The 24711-nt window shown below is 39.3% G+C and overlaps 1 protein-coding gene across 5 annotated transcripts in view; it reads right to left on the reverse strand.

Annotated features, from left to right (window-relative positions):
- Positions 1-24711, reverse strand: part of WWP2 (WW domain containing E3 ubiquitin protein ligase 2) — a 145746-nt gene that overhangs the window by 103767 nt on the left and 17268 nt on the right. For 4 of the 5 annotated variants that reach the window (XM_025426689.3, XM_035717040.2, XM_049110748.1 and 1 more), the window contains 3 exons: positions 16514-16598; positions 8147-8294; positions 7679-7800 (listed from right to left, as the gene is read on the reverse strand). In XM_025426689.3, coding sequence (XP_025282474.1) covers positions 7679-7800; positions 8147-8294; positions 16514-16583 — 340 coding nt within the window. In that variant the 5' untranslated portion in view covers positions 16584-16598. Of the gene's footprint in view, positions 1-7678; positions 7801-7877; positions 7988-8146; positions 8295-16513; positions 16599-24711 lie in introns of those variants that run through there. The other variant, XM_025426691.3, reaches the window with a different exon arrangement.

Here is a 24711-nt window from a genome sequence, read left to right on the forward strand (position 1 = left end):
AGAATGGGCAAAGGGGTATTGACTAACAGGGATGTGGGAATCTTCTGGGACCCTACAAATATTCTATATCTTGATCTGAGTAGGGATTACACATATATAAACACTCACTGAACTCTATCACTTAAGGTTTGTGCACTTTTCTTTAAAAGAAAAAAATGTGAACATCTAGGGGAAAAAATCAAAGCCAAGTTTAAAGTATGAATGTTTTCATCATTAAACAAGACAAAAATAAATGCACTATAAGCTTTCAACTCAAAAAGCTAAAATGATCAACTGACTGGATTAAGAAGAAACATATCTTAAAAAAAAAAAACAGATCTAGGGCAAATAGTTGAAAAAGTTAAAGTTAAAAATGGAAATATTAGAAACTATGGTATAAATGATTAACCCAAGTAGTCTTGTGACAAATAAATTAAAAAGCAAAAAAAAGTTAAAATAAAAATGCTCACATTAGTCAAGAAAAAAATTGGGAACAAATATCAAATATTTTAAGTGAGAAAAAAATGAAAAACAGTTTTCAAATAAGAATGCAATTTCAAATCTTCATACTAATAAACTTGAAAAATCTCATGAAACAATTTTTCTCAGAAAATATGAATTAACAAAATTGATGCAAGATGAATCAGAAAAGCTGAACAAACCAATCATTATGGGGTAAAAAGCTGAAAAAGTCATCAAAGAATTATTTCAGAGAAAGCAGCCAGACCCAGTTGGTTTTACGGGTGAGCTCTTTCCTGCACTCATGGAACAGATAATTCCCATGTTATAGAGTCTGTTCCCAAAGTTGGAAAGAGCTTCAATTTACTTTATAACAGTAGCTAAGCCTCGATTCCAAAGCTGACAAAAATAGTACAAAACTACAGACAAATGCCACTTATGAATATAGATAGAAAACCCTCAAATAAAATATTAACAAGCCATTTTAACAAAATTTTCAAGGAATTATCCAACATGAGCAATTCGGTATATTCTAGAGATTTTAAGATTGTTACTATTAAGAAATCAATATAAGAAATAGAAGAAAAATCATTTAATTATCCTGATAGTTACCATTTTGGGGGGTAAGATTTATCTATTTATTTATTTGAGAGAGAGAGAGAGCATAAGCAGGAGGAGCAGAGAGAGAGACCCTCAAGCTGAGCCCATAGCCAACTCAGTACTCAATCTCACAGCCCTGAGATCACAACCTAAGCAGAACCGACTGCTGCCACCCAGACACTGCCCTCACCTCCAGTTACGTAAAAGATATTTGACAAAAACTCGATGCCCCTCTTGATTTAAAAAAAAAAAAAAAAAAAAAATGAAGGATGCCTGGGTGGCTCAGCAGTTTAGCACCTCCCTTCAGCCCAGGGTGTGATCCTGGAGTCCTGGGATCAAGTCTCACATCGGGCTCCCTGCATGGAGCCTGCTTCTCCCTCTGCCTGTGTCTCTGCCTCTCTCTGTCTCTCAATAAATAAATAAATAAATAAATAAAATCTTTTTTTAAAATGATTATAATAAACCAAGGGGAAAAAAATAAGAAAAGGTTACTAACACCCAACTATACTCCCAGAGAAGAGTCATTAGAAGCATGGTTACTAGACAGGGCAGGATGCCCATTCCATCACCACTAAAACAGGGAGTTGTATGTAAAGCAACTAACAAGGAAAAGAACTATAATTATCTCCTAATGTGATCAAAATTATCAATCTTAGAAATCACATGTCTACAAAGAAAACCCAAAAGAAACTATTGAAAACCTATATTAATTATTCAGTAATTCACTGATTAAAAAACAAACAAAAAACCATGTAGAAACTAATAGTCATATACCAACAACACTAAGTTAGGAGACCTAATAGGAAAAAATCTCACTAAAAATAAGATCATAAGTATTTTTACAATTTAAGTCTATCTAAAGATAACTTCAAAATGATTTGAATGACTTTAGAGACACTCCATGTTCCTAGGTAGGAAGAATTAGTATAGATATTCTCCATAAAGGAACTTTACACGAGATAGAATTTCTATGAAATCCAAAGGGATTTGGGGGGAAGAGAGGAGGAAGAGGGGAAGAACCTGACAAAATAAAGTTCAAGTGGTATTGTCATATACACAAAGTAAAGAAGTAGGAAGCTTTTGAAAAGGAGAGAAACAGTGTGACATTAAAACGTGGTAACATTACAACAGCTAAGACGGAGCAATTTTAAAAGTCTAATAAAACAACGACAAAATGGAAAATCCCCATGCAGGCCCACATATATGTGTGTGTGCATATATTTTATATATGTGTATGTGTATATATGTATGTATGAATGTATACATATATATGTATATGTATTTTTTTTCAGCATAGGCTGAAGGTAACAACTCAAATCAGGGATGATACAAATGGATTATTCAATACATAGTGTAAAGCAATCAGTGAACTACTTGGGAAAATTTAAATTAGATTCCTACTCACAATATACACAAAAATAAACTCATTTAAAGATTTAAATGTGGGGGCACCTGGATGGCTCAGTTGGTTAATCATCTGCCTTCGACTTAGGTCATGATCCTCGATCCCAGGATTGAGCCCCACATTGGGCTCCCTATGCAGCGGGGAGTCTGCTTTACCCTCTCCCTGCACTCCTCCCTCCTGCTTGTGCTCTCTCGCTCTCACACTCTCACAAAGAAATACATAAATCAAAAAAAAAAAAAAAAAAGAAATACATAAATCTTTAAAAATAATAATAATAATTAAATGTAAAAAGATAAAGTCAGGGATGCCTAGGTGGCTCACCAGTTGAGCATCTGCTTTCGGCAGAATCCAGGATCAGGTCCCACATCGGGCTCCTTGTGGGGAGCCTGCTTCTCCCTCTGCCTAAGTCTCTGCCTCTTTCTCTCTCTCTCTCTCTCACTTTCTCTCTCATGAAGAAATAAATATTTTTAAAAAAAAAAGAAAAGTCACAATGCACAGGAAAAATCAGAGGTGACTATTTACCTGATCTCAGGATGGGGAAAGCCATAAAGAAAAAGACTACAAATACAAATACAAAGAGTAACAGAGTCAACTACAAGCTTAAAATATCTGTTCGAAAAGTAGAAGAAAAAAAAAACCTTCAAAATTAAAATGAAAAACTGGAAAATATTTACAAAACAAGACAAAGAGAAATCGCCTTAACATATAAAGAACTCTTTAAAAACTAAAAGAGAAAAATGCACACTTTGATATAAAAATGAGCAAAAAACATTAATAAGCCAGTAGACACACTCTGAAAACATTTGATCTCCTTAAATAAATCACAGCAGCAAAAGGCAAAGTGAAGCTGGGGGAACTTGAGAGACATAACAACTGAATTCAATGAGTAGACCTCGTCTGAATTCAGGTTCAAGCAAACCACTTGAAACAATACTTTGGGACAATGGTGAAATTGAACAGAATTGAACAGGAACTGAGTATTAGGTGGTAATAAGGAATTCACGTTAATATTGCTAGGTGCGAAATGGAATAGTAATTATATAAGATAATATCCTTTCTGCTTCCTCTCTGAGCTCAGGTCTAGTTTGTGCTGACATAGCTAAACGCACCAAAATCAGAATCGTTGGTAAATGTGAGACCCATCATGGTGCCTCGCACAGGAAAATGGTGAAAAAGACTGAAATAAGCCAGCATGCCAAGCACACTTGCTCCGTCTGTGGCAAAACCATGATGAAAAGACGAGCTGTAGGGATCTGGGATTATGGTTCTGCACGAAAACAGTGCCTGGTGGGGCTCAGACCTAGAGCACTGCTTCCGCAGTCACAGTAAAGTCAGCAGCCATCAGAAGCTTGAAGGACTTGAAAGATCAGAGGAAGCTCCACCATCTGAAACATTACTGGCCTATAATAAACAGGTTAATTTAGGTAACAAAATAAAATTTAAAAAATATATATCCTTTTTCTTTATAAGAACATGCTGAAGAATCTAAAATACTGAAACACCTGTAATTTGCTTAGAAAGACTACAATCAAAAAAACAGATGAAGCAAATCTGGCATAATGTCAATTATCAAATAGGTGTGTGTGTGTATATATATATATATATACACACACACATATACACACTTATATATACATATATATGTATATATGTATATACACACACACATTTTTTTTTAATAAATGAATCCAATAAAGACCAAGAAGCAATAGAAACCAGCAATCTTGACCACTGCTGATGGGAGGGTAAATTGGAAGAACCTTTCTGGACAGTAATCTTGCAATATGTGTCCAATGCCACAAACACATGAAAAATGCTTATATCCAGCAAACCCATCGTGAATAATTTATCAGAACTATCGAAATAGACATAAAGATTTATAAGTGTATGTTTACCATAGCATTATTTATGACTATAAAATACTAAAAACTACCCCATGTAAATCACACAACCATCTGAAAGACTACTACCAGGCAGTCATCAAAAACTACACTTTGGAAGATAATTAAAGCTATTTCAACATATTGTGGGGGTTGCCTGGGTGGCTCAGTCAGTTAAGCATCCAACTCTTGGTTTTAGCTCAGGTGTGATCTCAGGGTTGTGAGATCAAGCCCCACATTGGGCTCCACACTCAGCATGGAGTCTATATGTAAGACCGTCTCTCCATCTCCCTCTGCCCCTCCCACTCATGTTCTCTCTCTGAAATAAATAAACCTTTTTTTAAAAAAGCTATTTCAAGGGGATCCCTGGGTGGGATCCCTGGGTGGGGATCCCTGTGTCTCTGCTTCTCTGTTTGTGTCTCTCATGAGTAAATAAAATCTTTAAAAAAAAAAAAAAAAAAAAAAGCTATTTCAATATATTTTATGGTGTAGCAGCTAGGGAAAACAGTATAGTAGTTCCTCAAAAAAATTAAACATAGTTTTACCATATGATCCAGGAATTCTGCTTCTGGCTATTCAACCCAAAAGAACTAAAAGCAGGGACTCGAACACGTGTTTGTACACTCGCATTCATAACAGCATTATTCACGATAGGCAAATGGTGCAAGCAACCCAAGCATCCCTGGACAGATGAATGGATAAAGAAAATGTGTATGTACAGAAAAGGGTACATTATTTGGCCTTAAAAAGAAAGAGATTCTGATCCTGCCACAATGTGGAGGTGCCCTATGGACATAATGCTGAGTAAAACAAGCCAAGTATAAAAGGGAGTCAGACCTAGAGCCTGCTTGAGATTCTCTCTCTCCTTCTTCTCTGCCGCTCCCCGCAGGGAGGGAAAGGCAGAGATACAGGCAGAGGGAGAAGCAGGCTCCATGCAGGGAGCCCGACGCGGGACTCGATTCCAGGTCTCCAGGATCACACCCTGGGCTGAAGGCAGGCGCTAAACCGCTGCCAGGCTACCCCTCTCTTTCTAAATAAATAATTAAAATCCTTTTAAAAGGGGGCAAATATTTTATGATTCTATCTAAATGAGGTACCTACTCAGATGCATAGAGATAAAACATAATGATAGAAGGTGGAGGGAAGAAACTGAATGAGTGATTTGATGGGTAAATGATTTGAGGCGTGCCTGAGTGGCTCAGTTGGTTGAGTGTCTGCCTTCAGCTCAGGTCATGATCCCACGGTCCTGGGATCGAGTCCTGCATCGGGCTCCCTGTTCTGTGGGGGCCCTGCCTCTCCCTTTGCCTCCCTCTCTCTCTGTCTCTCATGAATAAATAAATAAAATCTTTAAAAAATAAAAGAATTTGAGTCTAAAGTTCTGGAGACGCATGGTGGCAATGGTGGCACAACAATGTGAATGTACTTAATTGCCACTACACTGTACACTTAAAAATGGTTAAGATGGGAAATTTTATGTTAAGTGCATTTTATCACAATTAGAAATAAGTAAATAAAGATATATTTAGGGGCGCCTGGCTGGCTCAGTCAGAAGAGTGGGTGACTCTTGATTTAGGGGTCATAGGTTTGAGTTCCAAGATCCCCATGTAGAGATTACTAAAAAAACAATAAACACACTGTAAAAAGAAGATATATTAATACATTTCAAAAGGAAGCATGTTGCAAAATAATATGTTTGTGTATAGTCTCAATTTTGTTTCATTGATATCCTAAATATTCATATTTGCACACAGGGAAAAGAAGTTCAGAAAAATACATATCAAAATGTTAATAATTGTCCCTAAGTACTGTGGTTTACAGGAGAATTTCATTTTCTTTGTGTGTCTGTGTTATTCTGTGTAATTTCCGGGTTTTCTACAATTATTTTTATAATCAAAAGCAAAGGTATGATGACAGAACAAATAAAGGAGAAAAAAAAAGACAGTCATACTAGTTGCTGATCTTAATGTGAGAATGTCCACAAGTGTATTTCCAAATGACATAATAAATGTAATCTTCCTTGATAATCAAATTATAAAAGGCATATTAGAGGAGGAGATAAACCATCAAGGACTTCCTTACAGAATTAAAATAGAGGCATATTCCTGATTTTAAACAATTCCTGAAGCTGGAGTGGGTTTGCCACAGCTCTGTGTGCCCAGCAGAAGGACCAGAGGAGCCCCCAAATACCACTTGAGTGGCCTGTCAGAAAGGACAGGCTCATGGGGCACCTGGGTGGCTCAGTGGTTGAGCATCTGCCTTTGGCTCAGGGAATGATCCTGGGGTCCCAGGATCGAGTCCCACATCAGGCTCCCTGCATGGAGCCTACTTCTCCCTCTGTCTCTGCTTCTCTCTCTGTGTGTGTCTCTCATGAATAAATGAATAAAATCGAAAGAAAGAAAGAAAGAAAAAAAGAAAGAAAGAAAGAAAGAAAGAAAGAAAGAAAGAAAGAAAGAGAGAGAGAGAGAGAGAGAGAGAGAAAGAAAGAAAGAAAGAAAGAAAGAAAGAAAGAAAGAAAGAACGAACGAACAGACTCAGAAAGAAAAGACTCTTGAATCAAGGCGGCACTCACCCTGGGACCCAATGCTCCCCACCCCCACACCTCTCAAGTTAAATCCACTTTCAGAAAATATTTTCTAGACAGCAGACATCAAGAGAAAAAGGAGCCTTTCTTTCCGTGGCATTCCCTCACCACATATGGTACTGCTCTCAATAGAGGCTTTATGAGGGAGGGTCCAGATACCACAGCCACGGGTTATGCTACTGACCACAAGCACCATAAAGAGACGTCAGGATTTACATTTCCATGCAGCAGAGGCACCCTGAATAATTAAGACAGAGCTTCCATCACATTCCAATATCCAGTAAACATTTACGGAGTGCCTACTAAGCACAAGGCACTATTTGTAACACCATCCCCCCCTACACACACACACACACACACGACACACACACACACACACACACACACACAGCTTCTTTCTTCTGCTCGAGGACTCAGACTAGGAATGATTTAGGCTGGAGGCATCGGACAGTGTGATTCCACATGTCACATGCCTCCTGGATTAGGAAAAGAGGAGCAGAGGCAGAGGGACACATCAGAAAGGATCAAGGGGACTTATCACTGCATCCCATCAGTAGGCCGGGGGACAAAGGAGGCTGAATGCCGCAGTGCAGACCTAGAGGAGCTCTTGCCTTCCTAAAAGGGGAACAGTCCCTGTGGCCCCTGTGGCCCCTGGGCCTGGAGGAAACTGCATCACCAGGTCTATCCATGCTGTGTTAGAGAAATCCAAGCCTTCCAATTCTTCTCCCCACCCCCACAAACGAATCGCATCCGCCACCCCTTCATCATACGTACTTTTGCCTCCATTGTTCTTCAGGACATTAGAGAGGTTGACAGAGGCTGTGCCTAGCAGTTCATTTCTCAAAGTATGGCAGCTCCAGACCTTCAAATCTAAATGACTCTGGGCCGTGACATTCCTGGAAAACAGATACTTGATTGATCAAATCCGAGCATACTGGTCTCTCACAACTTAGGAGAAAACAGATAAACCTACTGCTGACATCTTGGAGGGAGGCAGAAGCCTCCAACAGGAAGACACTCACGTGTGTACTCTTTCCCCCACCAAGCTGACCCTGTAACCATCTAGCTAATAATGAATGCTCTGTGAGCTCAATGATGTAAAAACACCTGAAGAGAGGTCCCTTGGGTACCAAAGGCAGAAGAGTTAGGGGCGTCACAGGAAACCTGTATCCCCCGCAACCCTCTTGGAACACCTTCTCTCTTTCCCCCGTGTTACTGCAAAGAGAAAGGACTTTCTCTTACAAGATGATGATCTCATTCCAGAGAAGCTCGGAGCTCCCGATTCGCTTCCCAGTCTTCTTGGTCTCACTGGGGAGTCCATCCACTGCCACCTCCACAAATGAGTTTATTCGAGGTTGACGATTATGCACCTTGGGCTTTGCTGACACCACTGGACAGGAAAGGAAGGAAAAGTCAAAAATGAGTCCCAGGGCTCCCTGTTGCCCCCCTGTGGCAGAGGTTCTCACTCTTTTTTGTTGTTTCTTCTAAAAAATAAGTTTTGGAATTTTTCTGATCCTAAAAAAATTACTTTTTTAAAAATGTGAGGATATCTTAAAAATATGAAGCATAAGAAAAAAAAAGCACTCCACACCTGAAAATACTGGGATAATTATCATTAAGATGTTGGCAAATCCAGACTTTCCAGACTCTCATCTTTTATGCCCCCAATTCTTTAAGAATCTTCTCCTCCCAAAAATAAATTTGAAATGGCTGCAATATGAGCCAATAGGCGTGCCATAATTTAGTTAACTATTCTTTCAGTGCTGAATAATTGCTTCCAACTTTTCACTCTGGGAAAATCATCATGAATATATACATTTGCATGCAGTCGTGAGTATTCCTCCCAATGATATGAATGTTCTTTTAAAGTTCTTCAAACTGCTTAATTCCTTTGCAAAAAAAGATAAACCCATGTAGATGCCAATATATCCATTTCACCCCCACCGTGCAGAGTATAACATTTTTTCACTATTTGCAATCAAAGAGGTAAAAAAAGAAATCATACAAATTAAGTAAGATTTAAAGAGCACTTATGACACTAGGCTATGCACGCATTATCTAATGACATCCTTAAAACAAATCCATGAAGCAAGGAATATACCATCACCCTCATTTCATCCAAGAGGAAGCAGGCTTAGGGAAGTTAAGTCATTGCCTCAGGTGACAGAGTTAGGAAGCTTCAAACCAGGATGTGCACCCAGGCAACCCGACTCCACACCACGCTATAGGTCATTATCAGGTTTTGCTTATTCTATTGTCGTTCTTCCATTACTAGTGAATCTGAATATGTTTTCCATGTGCTTGTCAGCCATCTGCATTTCCTGTTCTATTTGTATCCTTCATGTGGCAGCATTTCTGATGTTTATTTGGTACCGGCAAACCGAGCTCACCAAGCATGCACCCAGGGGCAGGTAATCATCTCTTATAGCATGCATTAGCCATGGTAGAAACTCCAGGTCTCTGGGATGGAATACACCTAAGACAGCCTCCAACCCATGCCCCAAATGAGAGCATGTGACTGGCATTTATTACCCATGAAGCAAAACTGAGCAAACCTCTCCCTCCCAGGCCCTTCTGAAAGGTGAGAGTCCCGTAAGGGTTAACAACTTGACAAAGGACAAACCTACCTCTGGATTCTTTTAGCAATACCTGTCTTTTCCCGGCTCAAAAGAACAGTAGAGAGCAAGTCAAAGAACAGTAGCAGCAAAGGTTGTGGCTAAGATTCAAAACCAATAAGGGACGGTACTAGGAGAAACAGGTTGTGGTGGTGCAAAATGTGGTCCAGAGTAGAAAACTGAAATACCTTTCACAGAGACCAAGGTTAACTGAGGCCACCTGGTGGTGTGGGAATAGCTCTGCACACAGACTCTTAAAAAGGGTCGGAGTGTGGGGGCTGACTAGTTATAATTATAGCCCTATCATTTCCATAGACAGTTTCTTTGAAATCAACAAGTTTCTAAGGAGTGCATGTGATGTGATGAGCACTGGGTATTATATAAGACTGATGAATCACTGAACTCTACCTCTGAAACTAATAATAACTATATGTTAATTAATTGAATTTAAATTTAAAAAAAAAAAAAAAAAAAAAACAGGGGATCCCTGGGTAGCTCAGTGGTTTGGCGCCTGCCTTTGGCCCAGGGCGCGATCCTGGAGTCCCGGGATCGAGTTCCGCGTTGGGCTCCTGGCATGGAGCCTGCTTCTCCCTCCTCCTGTGTCTCTGCCTCTCTCTCTCTCTCTATGTCTATCATAAATAATAAATAAATAAATATTTTTTAAAAATAATAAATAACAAATAAATAAATTTTTTTTAATTAAAAAAAAAGAAATCAACAAGTTCAAACCCTTCATTTAATAGTTGGGCCCATTAAAGACCAGAGAGGTGAAATAACATACCCCAAATCAGGGAGCTCTCAGGCCAATTCTTGGAACTCTATCATGTTTCCTTTGTTCTTCTAGCTTTTTCCAAGGTTTTTTCGTTTGCTTAGGGGTTTGATTTTTTTCTAGTATTTTTACTTTCTTTTTTATTTTTACATAATTTCAGATGTTTAGAAAAGTTGCAACAAAAATAGAAAGAATTCCTATAAGCTCTTCACCTAAGGGTCACCAAATATTAACTTGCTACTATATTTGCTTTCCTATTCTCTTTCTCTCTCTCATACACCTACACACTTGTTCCTGAAACTTTGAGAGTTTTAGATTCTGTGCCCCTTTTCTTCTAAATACTTCAGTGTATATTTCTAAGAACAAAGACATTTTCTGTAATACCATAGTATAATCATTAGCATGGAGAAATTTAACATCCTTTAAAACGGTGATCTAATGTACAGACCTTATTTAAAAGTTTGTTAAATGTGCTATTAATGTCCATTATAGCAAAAGTGAAAAGAAAGGTCCAGAACCCAATCTAGGATTACACATCACACTTGATAGTTTTATTTTGAAGTTTCCAATCTACAGAAAAGGTTAAAGAATAAGACAATAAATAACTGTATACTCTGCAGCAACTATCATTTTGCCACATTTGCTTTAAAAAAAAAAAAAGACTTTTTTTTCTTTCTTAAATAGGTTCTTTCTTTCTTTCTTTCTTTCTTTCTTTCTTTCTTTCTTTCTTTTTTTCTTTCTTTCTTTCTTTCAAGTTATCTCTATGCCCAATGTGGGGCTTAAACTCACAACCCCAAGATTAAGAGTCATGTGCTCTCTACTGACCAGGCCAGCTAGGCACCTCACCACATTTGTTTTGTTGGGGTTTGTTTTTTTTTTTTTTTTCCTATGTGTATGTCAGTATCATTGCTATTTAATAGAGAACTTCAGTGATAAGGAAGAGTTCTATGCCAGTGTAGTCCAATGCATTGCCATGATATATGTGGCTACTGAACCCGTGGAATATGACTAGTATGACTGAGGATTTAAATTTCAAATTTAATCTAATTTTAATCTTAACATAAATAGTTTTGTGTGGCTATAGTGGCTATCTTAATGGATAGCGCAGGATACAGATATATGGTATCTATGTCTATATATGTGCATAGTCATGCACATACCTGCAAACTTTTTTTGGTTATTTATTTGAAGGTTGTAGACACTGTGACCAATGAACATTAAATACTTCCAGAATACAACCCTTAAGAATAAGGACATTCTATACATTGTACACTTGAAACTAACATAACACTGTATGTTAATTACACTTCAATTAAAAAAAAAAAAAAATAAGGAGCGGTTCCCAGCTGGCTCAGTTGTAGAGCATGCAACTCTTCATCTCGTAGTTGTGAGTTTGAGCCCCAAGCTGGGCATAGAGTTTACTTGAAAAAGAAAAGAAAAAAAAAAAAAAAAAGAAAGAAAAGAAAAGAAGGAAAAAAAGAAAGGAAAGAAAGAGAAAGAGAGAACTTAATCTCAAGTTCATGTGAGCTCAAGGCCCAAGTTACTTTCCACATTGGGCATGGAGTCTATTTTAAAAAAGAAAAGAAGAGACACTCTCCCACCTAACCACACCACTACCTGAAAAAAATTTAGTCACTACCTCTTATCATTTGATATTCATTACATATTAAAATTTCCCCAATTGTTTCAAATATATTTGTTAAGAGCTGCTTTCCTTGAACTCAGGATCCAATCAAGACGAGCAAATTGCATTTGGCTGCTGGCTCCTTAATCTTTTAAAATCTAGAATGCTCTCCCTTCTTTTTCCTTGACAGTGACTTTTAAAGACTTCCACCAGCTGTCTCACAGAATGCACCAAATTCTGTATTTTTCTGATATTTTGAAAGTTTCTTGTTCTTAAAACACAAGCCAAAATAAACGCCTCAACATACAAGCAGGTTTTTCTGGAAAGTTTATTTACTGTTTGATGAAATATAAATGCCAATTTCATATCTTCACATATAATTTAGCTTTTAAAGTTAATAAATAAGGCAAAAAAAAAAATCACACATGGCCAAAGTTATACCCTTGAAAAGCTCTTAGGAAGGCACAGAATAGAATCTGATATACTGTCTTTCAATAGGTTCCCACCAGTTTTTGCTTTATTGGGCTGCTTTTCAGTGATGAGTTTCTCAGTGCTTCTTGAGTTAAGTATCAGATAAAAGAACTCACTTATGTTTAAGGGCCTTGCTGTATTTTAAAAGTGTATTTTAAGGCAACCAAGTGGCTCAGTCAGTTAAGCCTCTGCTTTTAGCTCAAGTCATGATCCCAGACTCCTAGGATTGAGCCCCGGGTCAGGCTCCCTGCTCCATGGGGAGCCTGCTTCTCCCTCTGTATCTGCCTCCCTCTCTCTTTGTCTCTCATGAATAAATAAATAAAATATTTTTAAAAAATAAGTAAAAGTGTATTTTAAAACTCTAGGAGTGCATTACAGAGAGGTAGAAGGAAATTGAGGCAAAGAAAGGGAGCAGCATGGTCACATCTCCCAAAATACACGACAGGCTCTCTCAGTGAAACACGTGAGAGGAACCAGCCACACCATTTATTTTGTTATTTCTCTTTCCCTCTATCCCTACTATTTTCTTCAATGGTATGAAAGGATCTCTCTAGGTTAAACGTCTATGTAATCAGAGGCACCTATATTATCAAGTTAGCTCTTTCCACACTAGTAAAAATTCACATTGAGGAAAGGCAAACAGAGAAATCTTTACAAGTCAAATGTGTTCCTGAACACTATGGCCCCAAACAGGGACTTCATTATGTCACTAGATTCTATGGACAGGCTTCTGTTTTATCCTAGACTTGCTAATTATTAGGCAAGTAGTAAAACCTAAAGTCCCAAATTCAAAACCCTATCAAGTTCACTCTAATACTTCTCCCTCGTCAAGAGGACTAGAGCAACATGAGACATGAACAAAGATGATTAAAATGTATCAACACCATTTTTTTAAAAGTCAGTAAGAGGGACGCCTGAGTGGCTCAGCGGTTGAGCATTTGCCTTCAGCTCAGGGCATGATCCTGGGTCCGGAGATCAAGTCCCACATCTGGCTCCCTGGGGGGAGCCTGCTTCTCCGTCTGCCTCTCTCTTTGTGTCTCTCATGAATAAATAAATAAAATCTTTAAAATAAATAAATAAAAGTCAGTAAGAAACCAGCAGAGAATATGAACACACAATTCACAGAAAAGGAAATCCAAATTTCCCTTAAACATAGGATGTTAAACATAATTTATAATTAAAGAAATATGAAATAAAACTGCTGAAAAAAGTTATTTTTACCAATCAGACTGGCAAAGATAATAAATAGATAGATAGATAGATAGATAGATAGATAGATAGATAGATAGATAGATAAATGTCTGACAATACACTGTGTTGGTAAAGATGTGGGGAAACAGGCACTCTCCTGCACCGCTAGAAGGGTATTCCTTCCAAGGGAAGCAACCTGGCTTTCAAGATTACACAATCATATCCCCTTTGATGTACTTAGAAGGGACACACAAGAAACTGATATATTGGGGATCCCTGGGTGGCTCAGTGGTTTAGAGCCTGCCTTTGGCCCAGCGTGTGATCCTGAAGTCCCGAATCAAGTCCCATGTTGGGCTCCCTGCATGGAGCTTGCTTCTCCCTCTGCCTGTGTCTCTGCCTCTTTCTCTTTCTGTGTGTCTCTCATGAATAAATAAATAAAATCTTTAAAAAAAAAAAAAAAAAGAAAAGAAAGAAAGAAAAGAAACTGGTATATTAGTTTCCTCCAAGGACGAGCACTGAGGAGCTGGAGGGAAGGAAACAATCTTAAGGCTGATAAACAGATAAAAGAAATGAGTAACATTTATATTTCAGAAATCATAATTTAAAAAATGATGAGACACAAAGGGTTGCAGAAGGGGAAGCAGGCAGGGGGTTGGGGTGACTGGGTGACGGGGACTGAGGAGAGCACTTGATGGGATGAGCACTGGTTGTTATACTATACGTTGACAAATCAAACTTCAATAAAAACAAATAATTTTTTTTAAAAAAACAACTAAAAATAAAATAAATTAAATTAAATTAAAAAATAATGAGACAATTTTGCCTCCAAATGACCGTGTATCTGAGCTCTGATACTCAGCACTGTTCCCCAAGCATCTCTCAGTTCCATGACTCCACTAAGGAGTCAGTTCCATGACTCCAGAGCTAAGGCCACCAAAGCAACCTGTCATTCAAGGAATATTCACTGACAGCCCACTATGTATCCAGTACTATTCTGTGTCACTGGGTTTTCAAAAGTAACGAAAATAGAGAAAAATTCCTATTTTTGTGTTTACATTCTACTGAAGGAGACAGTCAATAAAGGAAATACATAAAAATATGTACTGTGTTGGGACGCCTGGGTGGCTCAGTCACTAGAGCCTCCAACTCCTGATTTTTGGCTCAGATTGTGCTTTCAGGGTCATGAAGTTGAGCCCCTAGTAGGGCTCTGCATTGGGCTCAGTCTGCTCGTCCCTCTCTCTGCTCCTTCCCCAACTTGTGCAGTTTCTCTCTCTCTCTCTCTCTCTCAAATAATCTTAAAAAATACATATGTGTGCTGTGTTAAATGGTGACAAGCCTAAGAAGACAAATATAAAGTAGTGAAGGGGATAGACATGAGGAAGTGGGGTGTGGGGGAGGCTACAGAGGGATCAGGGAGGCCTGGCTGAAGAGGGTGACTTTTGAGTAAAGACCTAAAGAGAGTAAGGAAGCAAACCAGGTAATCGTCTGGCCCCAAAGCATTCCACTCGAAGGGAACAGCAAGTGCAAAGGCTCAGAGGTGGGAGTGTGCCCAGTATAGTCCCTGAAGAGCAAAGAGGCCATGTGGCTACAGCAGGGTCTAGGTAGAAGAGTAACAGGAAATGAGAAATGGGAGTGATGGGTGGGGTCCCATCATGTGGGACCTTTAGCTTTTATTGGGTGAGATGGAGAGCCAGTTGTCAACATGTTTAAGCCCTTGACATGCCTGCTATGTGACCCACAGAATGAAGTAGGGCAAAGGACAGAAGCAGGGAGACTACTGCCTTCATCAAGGGTAGAGATGAAGGCAGCTCATGGGATGGTGGGGGTGGTGAGAAGAGGTTGAACGACAGTTGCATTCCGAAGACAGACAGACATGGCCAGGTTCACAGCTGGCTGAGCGTAGGATATGATAAAGGAAAACCAGGAGCTTACATGGCTACTAAACATTCAAGTGGAATGACAAGTGGGCTACTAGAGATACAAAATCTGGAAATCTATCAATGGAAAGGCCCAGGCTAGAGACATAATTTTGGCAGTAGTGACCTTATTATTGGTGGCATTTAAAGCCATGAGGTTGGGGGGCACCTGCATGGTGTGGCCAGTTAAGTATCTGACTCTGGATTTCAGCTCAGGTCCTGAGATCAGGTAGCTGGGCTTCTGCTAAGCACGAGCCTGTCAAAGTTTCTCTCTCCCTCTGCCCTTCCCCACTGTGTGTGCTCACTCTCTCAAATAAATAAATAAAGTCATGAGGTTGGATGAGATTAACCTAGGGAATGAGTATCGATAGGAAAGGGTTCTGGGGCATCACAGAATCACCATTTTCAACAATTTTTGCCAAAAGTTCCTTTTATCGTTCTTCTTTAAGAATTCTAGCTATAGGGGATCGCTGGGTGGCTCAGCAGTTTGGCGCCTGCCTTTGGCCCAGGGCGCGATCCTGCAGTCCCGGGATTGAGTCCCGCATCAGGCTCCTGGCATGGAGCCTGTTTCTCCCTCCTGTGTCTCTGCCTCTCTCTCTATCATAAATAAATAAATAAATCTTTAAAAAAAAAAAAAAAAAGGAATTCTAGCTATAGGGCAGCCCTGGTGGCCCAGCAGTTTAGTGCCACCGTCAGCCCGGGGTGTGATCCTGGAGACCCAGGATCGAGTCCCATGTCAGGCTCCCTTCATGGAGCCTGCTTCTCCCTCTGCCTGTGTCTCTGCCTCTCTCTCTCTCTCTGTGTCTCTCATGAATAAATAAATAAAATATTTTTTAAAAAGGAAGAAAGAAAGAAAAAATAGAATTCTAGTTACAACATGGTCACCCTATGAGAATAAATAGTTCACATTCCTAAGCTGTTTCACAGTGTTTGGCTCTCACACCCAGGTGGGCATACCCCTGCCTTTTCCTCAAAGATTGGGCTGGGCCTCAAATAGTAAACATTTCACATGTTGCCACTCACCTTTCAAAGTCAGCTGAGACTTCTCAAAAGGCAGGGCCACTCCTGGCCGGCTGGAGCTAGCAGATGCCATGTCATCACCAGAAAACTGCAAGATGAGCAACAGTAGGTTTAGAGGATACCTGGAAAGAAATTAAAGAACTGCACCCAACTTTCATATTTGAGTTGAAAGAGATGAACCAAGAAAATATAAACATCCAAGCAACTTCTGTCAGGGTGGAGGCTGTCTGTCTTATAATGACTCCTGAGCCTAGATGGGTCTCTGCTCAACTAGGAAGGGCGCACGATGTCACCATTTACAGGAGAGAGCCTAATATAACACTCTCAAAAAGAAAGTCACAGTTCAACAGTTAAAAAAAAAAAAAATCCAGTTTCATAAATCAACAAAGGATATACACAGAGGGGTGCCTGGGTGGCTCAGTTGAGTAAGCAACAGACTCTAGACTTAGGCTCAGGTCATGATCTCAGGGTTGTGAGATCAAGCCCTGAGTCGGGCTCCACACTGAGTATAGAAACCTGCTTGGGATCCTCTCTCTCTCCCTCTCCCTCTGCCCCCCCCCCACTATTGTGTGCATACTCTCTCTGTACAATAAATAAAAAGAAATAAATAAGTAAATAATAAATAAAAAGATATACAAATGGCCAATGAGCCTATTCTTGACATCATTAGCCATCAGGCATCCAGGTCACTCGTCTTGGCCAGAAGCCTTGCGTTTTGAATAGATCTTTTACTCATATAACAATTTTGTGACATTATCCTTTGTCATCTGAAAAATATTGGTTCACTGAGCTATGCAGATACTCCAAATGTTGACATTTCATTATACACTATCAAAAAAAAGCACATTTGTGAATGTCACCACTGATCTTCTCAAACAGATCTTTAAGCATTGGGAAACTGTCAAGTTCTTAGTGGCAGATATAAGCGTTCCAAAATTCTTTTTTTTTTTTCCAAAATTCTGATTTTCACTTTAAAAACTCATATTTTATCATTGGCAACAAATACTGTCAGTTGTTTTCCTTCAAGTGACAGGCTCACTTCATTCATCTTGAAGAGTGTCTGCCAAATACCCAAATCTAGTAACTTCAGTTTGTTCGTGTTTTTTTTTTTTTAAGCAAAAAGATTATTTCATAAAAAAGCAATTCAGCTCTCAATTCAAAACTCACACAAGTGCTTTTTCTCAAGACAATCATTATTTCAGTATGCAGAAGTGCCTGCCCTAGGCATATTTCCCATTTCATCACAAAGAATATTTAAAAAGACATGTACAAGAGTCAAGGCTTAATAAAATTAATCATTTTCACTGTTTCATCTAGCACATTCTTAAGTGAAACTGGCTTTTTGTTCTCTTTTTACTGAGTGTGCTGTGGTGAGGAATACAATGACAACAGCTCAGATTTGTGGCACTGCCCTGAATCAAACTATGGCAACAACGGTTTTACTCACCTTTGCTTTTGCATCACCAGGGCAAATATGATCACAGGGAAAAAGGCAAATAAATTATTACAAAAATAGTTTTGATTTTCAAGTCTCAAGAGGCCACTAGAGGTCAAAGGATCCCATCTGAGAACTGATATTCTAAAAACACTAAGAAAGGGCAGCTTGAGTGGCTCAGTGGTTTAGCACCGCTTTCAGCTCAGGGTGTGATCCTGGAGACCCGGGATCGAGTCCCATGTCGGGCTCCTTGCATGGAGCCTGCTTCTCCCTCTGTCTGTGTCTCTGCCTCTCTCTCTCTCTCTCTCTCTCTGTCTCATGAATAAATAAAATATTTTTAAAAAATAAAAATAAAAACACTAAGTCCTACTCTATTCACCATCATTAATACTTTCTTTCACTCTACTTAATTTCTGATCTCTCCTCCAACTTCCTATTCTGAAGAGTTGTTCATCCTTAAAACATGGTTAAGTCCCCACATGACTCTAAGGATGGAAGCCCTTTACAGGAGGATGAAACATAGCTACCATGAAGTCACACTGATTTTAACATTTTCCATAGCTAAAGTCAAATAATTTCATACTACAAGATTTTAGCCAAAACAAAAGTGTGCCTTATTTAGAAGGCATATCCAGTCTAAAAAAAAATTGTAACTGGGGCAGCCCGGGTGGCTCAGCGGTTTAGCACCACCTTCGGCCCAGGGCCTGATCCTAGAGACCCAGGATAGAGTCCTCTGTCGGGCTCCCTGCATGGAGCCTGCTTCTCCCTCTGCCTGTGTCTCTGCCTCTCTCTGTGTGTCTCTCATGAATAAATAAATAAAATATTTTTTAAAAACTTGTAGGGGATCCCCGGGTGGTTCAGCAGTTTGGCGACTGCCTTTGGCCCAGGGCGCGATCCTGGAGTCCCGGGATCAAGTCCAACGTCAGGCTCCCAGCATGGAGCCTGCTTCTCCCTCTTCCTGTGTCTGCCTTTCTCTCTCTCTATGTCTATCATAAATAAATAAATCTTGAAAAAAAATAAAAATAAAAAAATAAGAAAAATTGTAAGTGACTAGTTTTTTCTTAACTAGTCTTGAACAGGCATTTTACTTCAATCTTACATCTGGAGCAACAGGGAAACCTCTGAAAAGTTCTAGCAAACATATAGGAACACGATACTGAAACGAACATTATTCAAGTTCTTAAGACCAGACCTCTGTGTTATTAAATCCAATAGTGAATCCTCAGTCCTTGTCTTACATAACCTCTGAAAGCATCTGACATGACGATTGATTGCTCTCTTCCTTGAAATGCTTTCTTCCGTTGGCTTCCAGGACATCACACCTGCCTGATGTTCCCCCTGCCTCTCAGGCTGCTCCTTCTCAGCTTCTTCGCAGGCTCCCTCTCCCTTCTTCAACCTCTAACCATCAAAGTGTCCTACAACTTAGACTTTGCATATCTTCTGGTTATTTCATCCGGCCACATGGCTTCAAATACCATCCATTTGCTGACAATCCCAAATTGGTGTATCCAGTACAAACTTCACCCTTGAACCTCAGACCTTCTTTGTCTATTGACAAAATTGATCTGATATTCCTTTTTTTTTTTTTTTTTGATCTGATATTCCCATTCAAAAATGCTCCTTAGCCTTCAGCATCTTGGTTAATGACAACTCTTTCTAACCAGTGGCTCAGGCCAAAATTCTGGGGCTCAACCCTGCTTCTCCTTTCCCTCCATACCCCACATACAATCTGTCAATAAATCCTGTTGGTTGGGGGCACCTGGGTGGCTCAGTCATTTGAACTCTTGATTTTGGCTCAGGTCATGATTTCCAGGTAGTAAGATCAAGCCTATGTTGGGCGCCCTGCTCAGCAGGTAGCCTATTTGAGATTCTTTCCCTCTCCCACTACCATTCCCCACCATGCTCTCTCTCTCCAAAATAAAACAAATAAATCTTTAATGTATATATATAGGATATAAATAAATAATATTTTAAATTTAAATATTTTATATTTATTTATTTATTCATGAGAGACACAAAGAGAGAGAGAGAGGCAGAGACACAGGCAGAGGGAGAAGCAGGCTCCATGCAGGGAACCTGATGTGGGACTCCATCCTAGGACTCCAGGATTGCACCCTGGGGCTGAAGGCAGGCACTCAACCGCTGAGCTGAGCCACCCAGGCGTCCCTATATATTTATTACACACACACACACACACACACACACACACACACATACACTCTTTTGGCTCTACATTTAAAATATTCCTGAGTTCAAACATTTCTCTCCATCTCTATTGTCACTGTCTTGGTCTGAAGCCCTGTGATCTCTTACCCAGATTCTCATTTCTTCTGCTCAGACCCCTCTGCCCCTTCAATCTAATCTCTACACTCAGCAGACTGATTTCTTTAAATATGTATGTCAGATTATAACACACTGCTATTCAAAACCATTCAGTGGCTTCCAGTCTACCTCAGAATAAAAGGCAAAGTCCTTAAAATGGACATCTTGTGTGATACAGTCCACACTCCTCTCTGACCTCACTTTTTTTCTCCCCATTTACTCCCTCCCCTGAAGCTACACAAGCCTTCATTCCGTTGAACATGCCAGACATGCTCCTCTATTAGACTTCTACCCTTTCCATCTAGAATGATCTTTCCTCAGTTAACCATATATATGGTTTATTCCCTCACTATCTCAGGCATTTACTCAAATGTCACTTTCTTTTTTTTTAAAGCTTTTTTTTATTTATTGGTAAGAGACAGAGAGAGGCACAGAGAGAAGCAGGCTCCATGCGGGGAGCCCGACGTGGGACTCGATCCTGGGTCTCCAGGATCATGCCCTGGGCTGAAGGTGGCGCTAAACTGCTGCGCCACCGGGGCTGCCCTCAAATGTCACTTTCTTAAGAGGTGTTCCTGGACCACCTTATTACCCTTTCCACATACATTTGGACCCATCCTTCCTTTCACTTTTCCTCCCTAGTATTTATCGCTTACATGACTTATATTGGTTTATTTATTTATCGTCTCTCTCCTTCCCGTGGAATGTAAGATTCACAAGGGCTGAGATGTGTGTCCCATCTGTTAGCCCTGTAGCCCTGCTGTCTAAAACGATGCCTGGCTCTTTATAAGACCTCCATAAATGAGTGAATGATGAATGAATGAATTTGAACATCATTTCCTGAAACTTAAAATGATGATGTTTTGACTCTCTAGACTAAAAGTTTTACAATAGACTAAATGTAAAACAATAAAAAGATCAACTCTCTCTTTCTACCCAGCAGATAAGCAGGAGATTAGAAGTCTGACCAAAAAAGTGTTGGTGAGTAGCTTTATACACTTCTGGGGACAAATCAGACAGTACCTGACAATCTCTGGAGAGTTAAAGATGCATACACTGCACCTGCCAGGAGTCCACTCCTAGGTATTCGCCAAGGGAAACATCTTCCAACACAGGCTAAAGAAGCCATGGTCAAAGATGTTCATCAAGACAATGTTTATAATAGCAAAAATTTGTAAACAACCCAAATGTCCATCAATGGAGGAATGTATAAACCGTGATATTTTTATAAAATGGGATGCTATATAATAGTTGAAATATATAAATTCGATCTCCAAGTATAAATCCCAAGTTATAATGCTAAAAGAAAAAAAAGAGCAAGTGAAAACCTAAAAGCACTGACACCATCCACGTATGCTTAAACTTACACAGAATTGTATGTGTATTGTATATATACATAATTGTATATATATTATATTGCATATAATATATTGTAATATTGCTGTGGTTGTATATATTTGTATATACAATTGCTGTATATATTGCTGTGGCCAAACGTCAATGGAATAAAAGTATAAGTGGCTGAGAAGTAACCACACCAAGGTGAGAACAGGAGCTACCTCTGAGGTAGCACAGAAGAGAACAGAGGAAATAGAGTAAGGAGAGAGGCCAAGGGAACTTCAATGTAACTAAAACATTTTGTCTTTTAAAGAAAAAGTTCTGAAGCAAATATGGCAAAATGTTAATATTCATTAAACCCAGATGGTGGTTTTTATGACTGTTTGTTATCTTATTCTCTGAACTATTTTACATGTTTGATCTTTCTCATAATTTAACAATACTGTTAAGGGGGGAGAAAGATCGCATCTTGAATAATGAAGGAAAAATTAATGATTATAAATTAAGCCTCAGAGCTTTCTGTAACAGAGGGAGGTTAAAGCACTACAAGCAAGAAATACATCATTTATAGACTTTAAAAATAAAAGAGTATTTTAAAAATCTTTACATCTATTGGGAATCTCTTTCCTAAGGCAACTCAACTGAGGGTAGTTTTTTTGTTTTGTTTTGTTTTTTAAAGATATTTATTCATGAGAGACACAGAGAGGCAGAGACACAGGCAGAGGGAGAAATAGACTCCATGCAGGGAGCCTGATGTGGGGACTCGATCCCGGGTCCTCAAGATCACGCCCTGATCCAAAGGCAGACGCTTAACCACTGAGCCACCCAGGCGTCCCAGTCCATAGTTATTTTAAATTCTCTGTGCACATCTGTGTCATCTCTGAGACTGGTTCTGAGGCTTGCTTTGTTTCTTCACATTGCTTTTCTTTTAGCATGATTTTTTAAAAATGTTATATAATTGTTTATTCTACAGAGAGAGAGAAAGCACACACGTGAGGAGTGGGGAGGGACAGAGGGAAAGGGAGAGACAGAGTCCAAAGCAGACTCACTGCTGGGTGCAGTGCCCTATATGGGGCTTGATCGCATGACCGTGGGATCATGACATGAGCTGAAACCAAGAGTCAGACATTCAACCGACTGAGCCACCCAGGCACCTGTTAGCATTACTTATAATTTGTTATTGAAAGCCAGAAATGATGTATTGGGTAATAGGAACTGAGGTGAACAGGCCTTTAGCATGGGGTTTTATGTTAATCTGGCTAGGAATTGATTTGTGTTTAACAATTGCTCTAACAGTTGGGGCACTTGGGTAGCTCAGTTGGTTAAGCATCTGACTCTTAATTTCAGCTCAGGTCTTGATCTGAGGGTTGTGAGTTCAAGCCCCATGCTGGGCTCCATACTGGGTATAGAGCGTACTTAAAACAAGACCAAACAAAACAATTACTGTAAGTACCAGACACTTCAAATTTGTCTAGAGTCCTTGTTTTGGTCTCCCTGTTATCTCTGGTCTTCTCTAAGAACCCCTTCTCAAATAGAGTATGCACCTTTCAGCTCTTCCAGCTGAATAATATAATCCAGTGTTATACTGGACCCATGATATGGTGGGAAAGTATAGGGGAGGGAGAGCATGTTGTGGTCTTATCATTAAATCTCAATCTTTTAGGGGTGCCTGGGTGGCACTTCTAGTTAAGTTTCTGACTCTTGGTTTTGGCTCAGGTCGTGATTTCATGGTCGTGAGATTGAGCTCTGTCTGTGTCAGGCTCCATGCTCAGCATTTCTCCTCTCTCTGTGCCTCCCTCTATAATGAATAAATAAATCTCAAAACGCCAAAACCCTGGGGGTGTCTGAGTGGCTCAGGTCATGATCCTGGGGTCCTGGGATCAAGCCCCACTCAATGGGCAGGCTGCTTCTCCCTCTCCACTGCTTGGGCTCTCTTGTGCATTCTCTCTTCCTCATATAAATAAATAAAATCTCACCAAAAAATCTCAGTCTCTTAATGGGTCTGTGTCCATGAGTTATGACCTTCACAAGTGTTTATTAACTGTTTTTTCCCCCTTAGGTGAGACAGGAAGACTAGAAGGGCCCCATTCAGGGAAATTTTCTCCCTCTAGTTAGGATAAAGCACTGGCTAAAGTCTTTTTCCCTAGAGAGTAGGCCCTTGTTGTGGAAAACATTCAGCATATTTTATGGTGGTTACTTTTTCTGTTTCCATGCCAGAACCAGGAGGGAATCTTTCTTGGCTCTTCACCAGGACAACCTTGCTAGTCAGGAGTTTTGTTTTTGTTTTTGTTTTTGTTTCTTTCCTGATTTACTCACTGATATATATCACTAGCACCAAAAATAGTACACAGTATATAATAGCTGCTCAGTAAATATTTGTTGAATGACTTAATGAATACCTTTTATCCAGGCCCATGAGATTATTTTATGTTGGTGTGGGAAAATTTCTCAGACCTAAAATGATAATAAACTAATGACATTTCTCTGAATAGTTTGTCCTCAAATCTATTATTGACTTATTGGGTTTTGTGGTGTTTGTTAATGTCTCTCTAATCTGAAACCCTACCTAAATTGGGATGTTGTAGAAGAGTTCTCTCGCTTTTTTGAGTGCAACCTTTAGTAAAAAATGTCTTTTATATCATGATCCAGTATACCTGTATATAGAAATGTCCATTTATCTGAACAGACTTTTCATGAAATAATACTTTCCTTTATGTATGACATACTCTTATACTTTCTGTGTTATATTTTCTTTAAAAAAATGCTTTTCAGGATTTATATAGAGGATAGGTTCAGAGGACAATATGTTTTTAGTGTTGTCTCTTTTTTTTTTTTTTTTTTTACAGAAATTTGGGTGAATCTATTAGAGTTAGTTTTGGTTTCCCCTTTCCCTTCTAATAAATCCATTATTCCCTTCAATAATGAAATTCTTTGTGTGTCTATAACCTTTGGTGATATATTTTTTTAATATTTTATTTATTCATTTGAGAGTATGAGAGAAAGAGACAGCAGAGAAGGGGAGAGGGAGAAGCAGACTCCCCCTGAACAGGGAACTTGATGTGGGGCTCAATCATGGATCATGACCTAAGCCGAAGATAGACACTTAAAC

This window comes from Canis lupus, chromosome 5 (assembly GCF_003254725.2).
Source record: "Canis lupus dingo isolate Sandy chromosome 5, ASM325472v2, whole genome shotgun sequence".
In the NCBI taxonomy this organism is placed as follows: domain Eukaryota; kingdom Metazoa; phylum Chordata; class Mammalia; order Carnivora; family Canidae; genus Canis; species Canis lupus.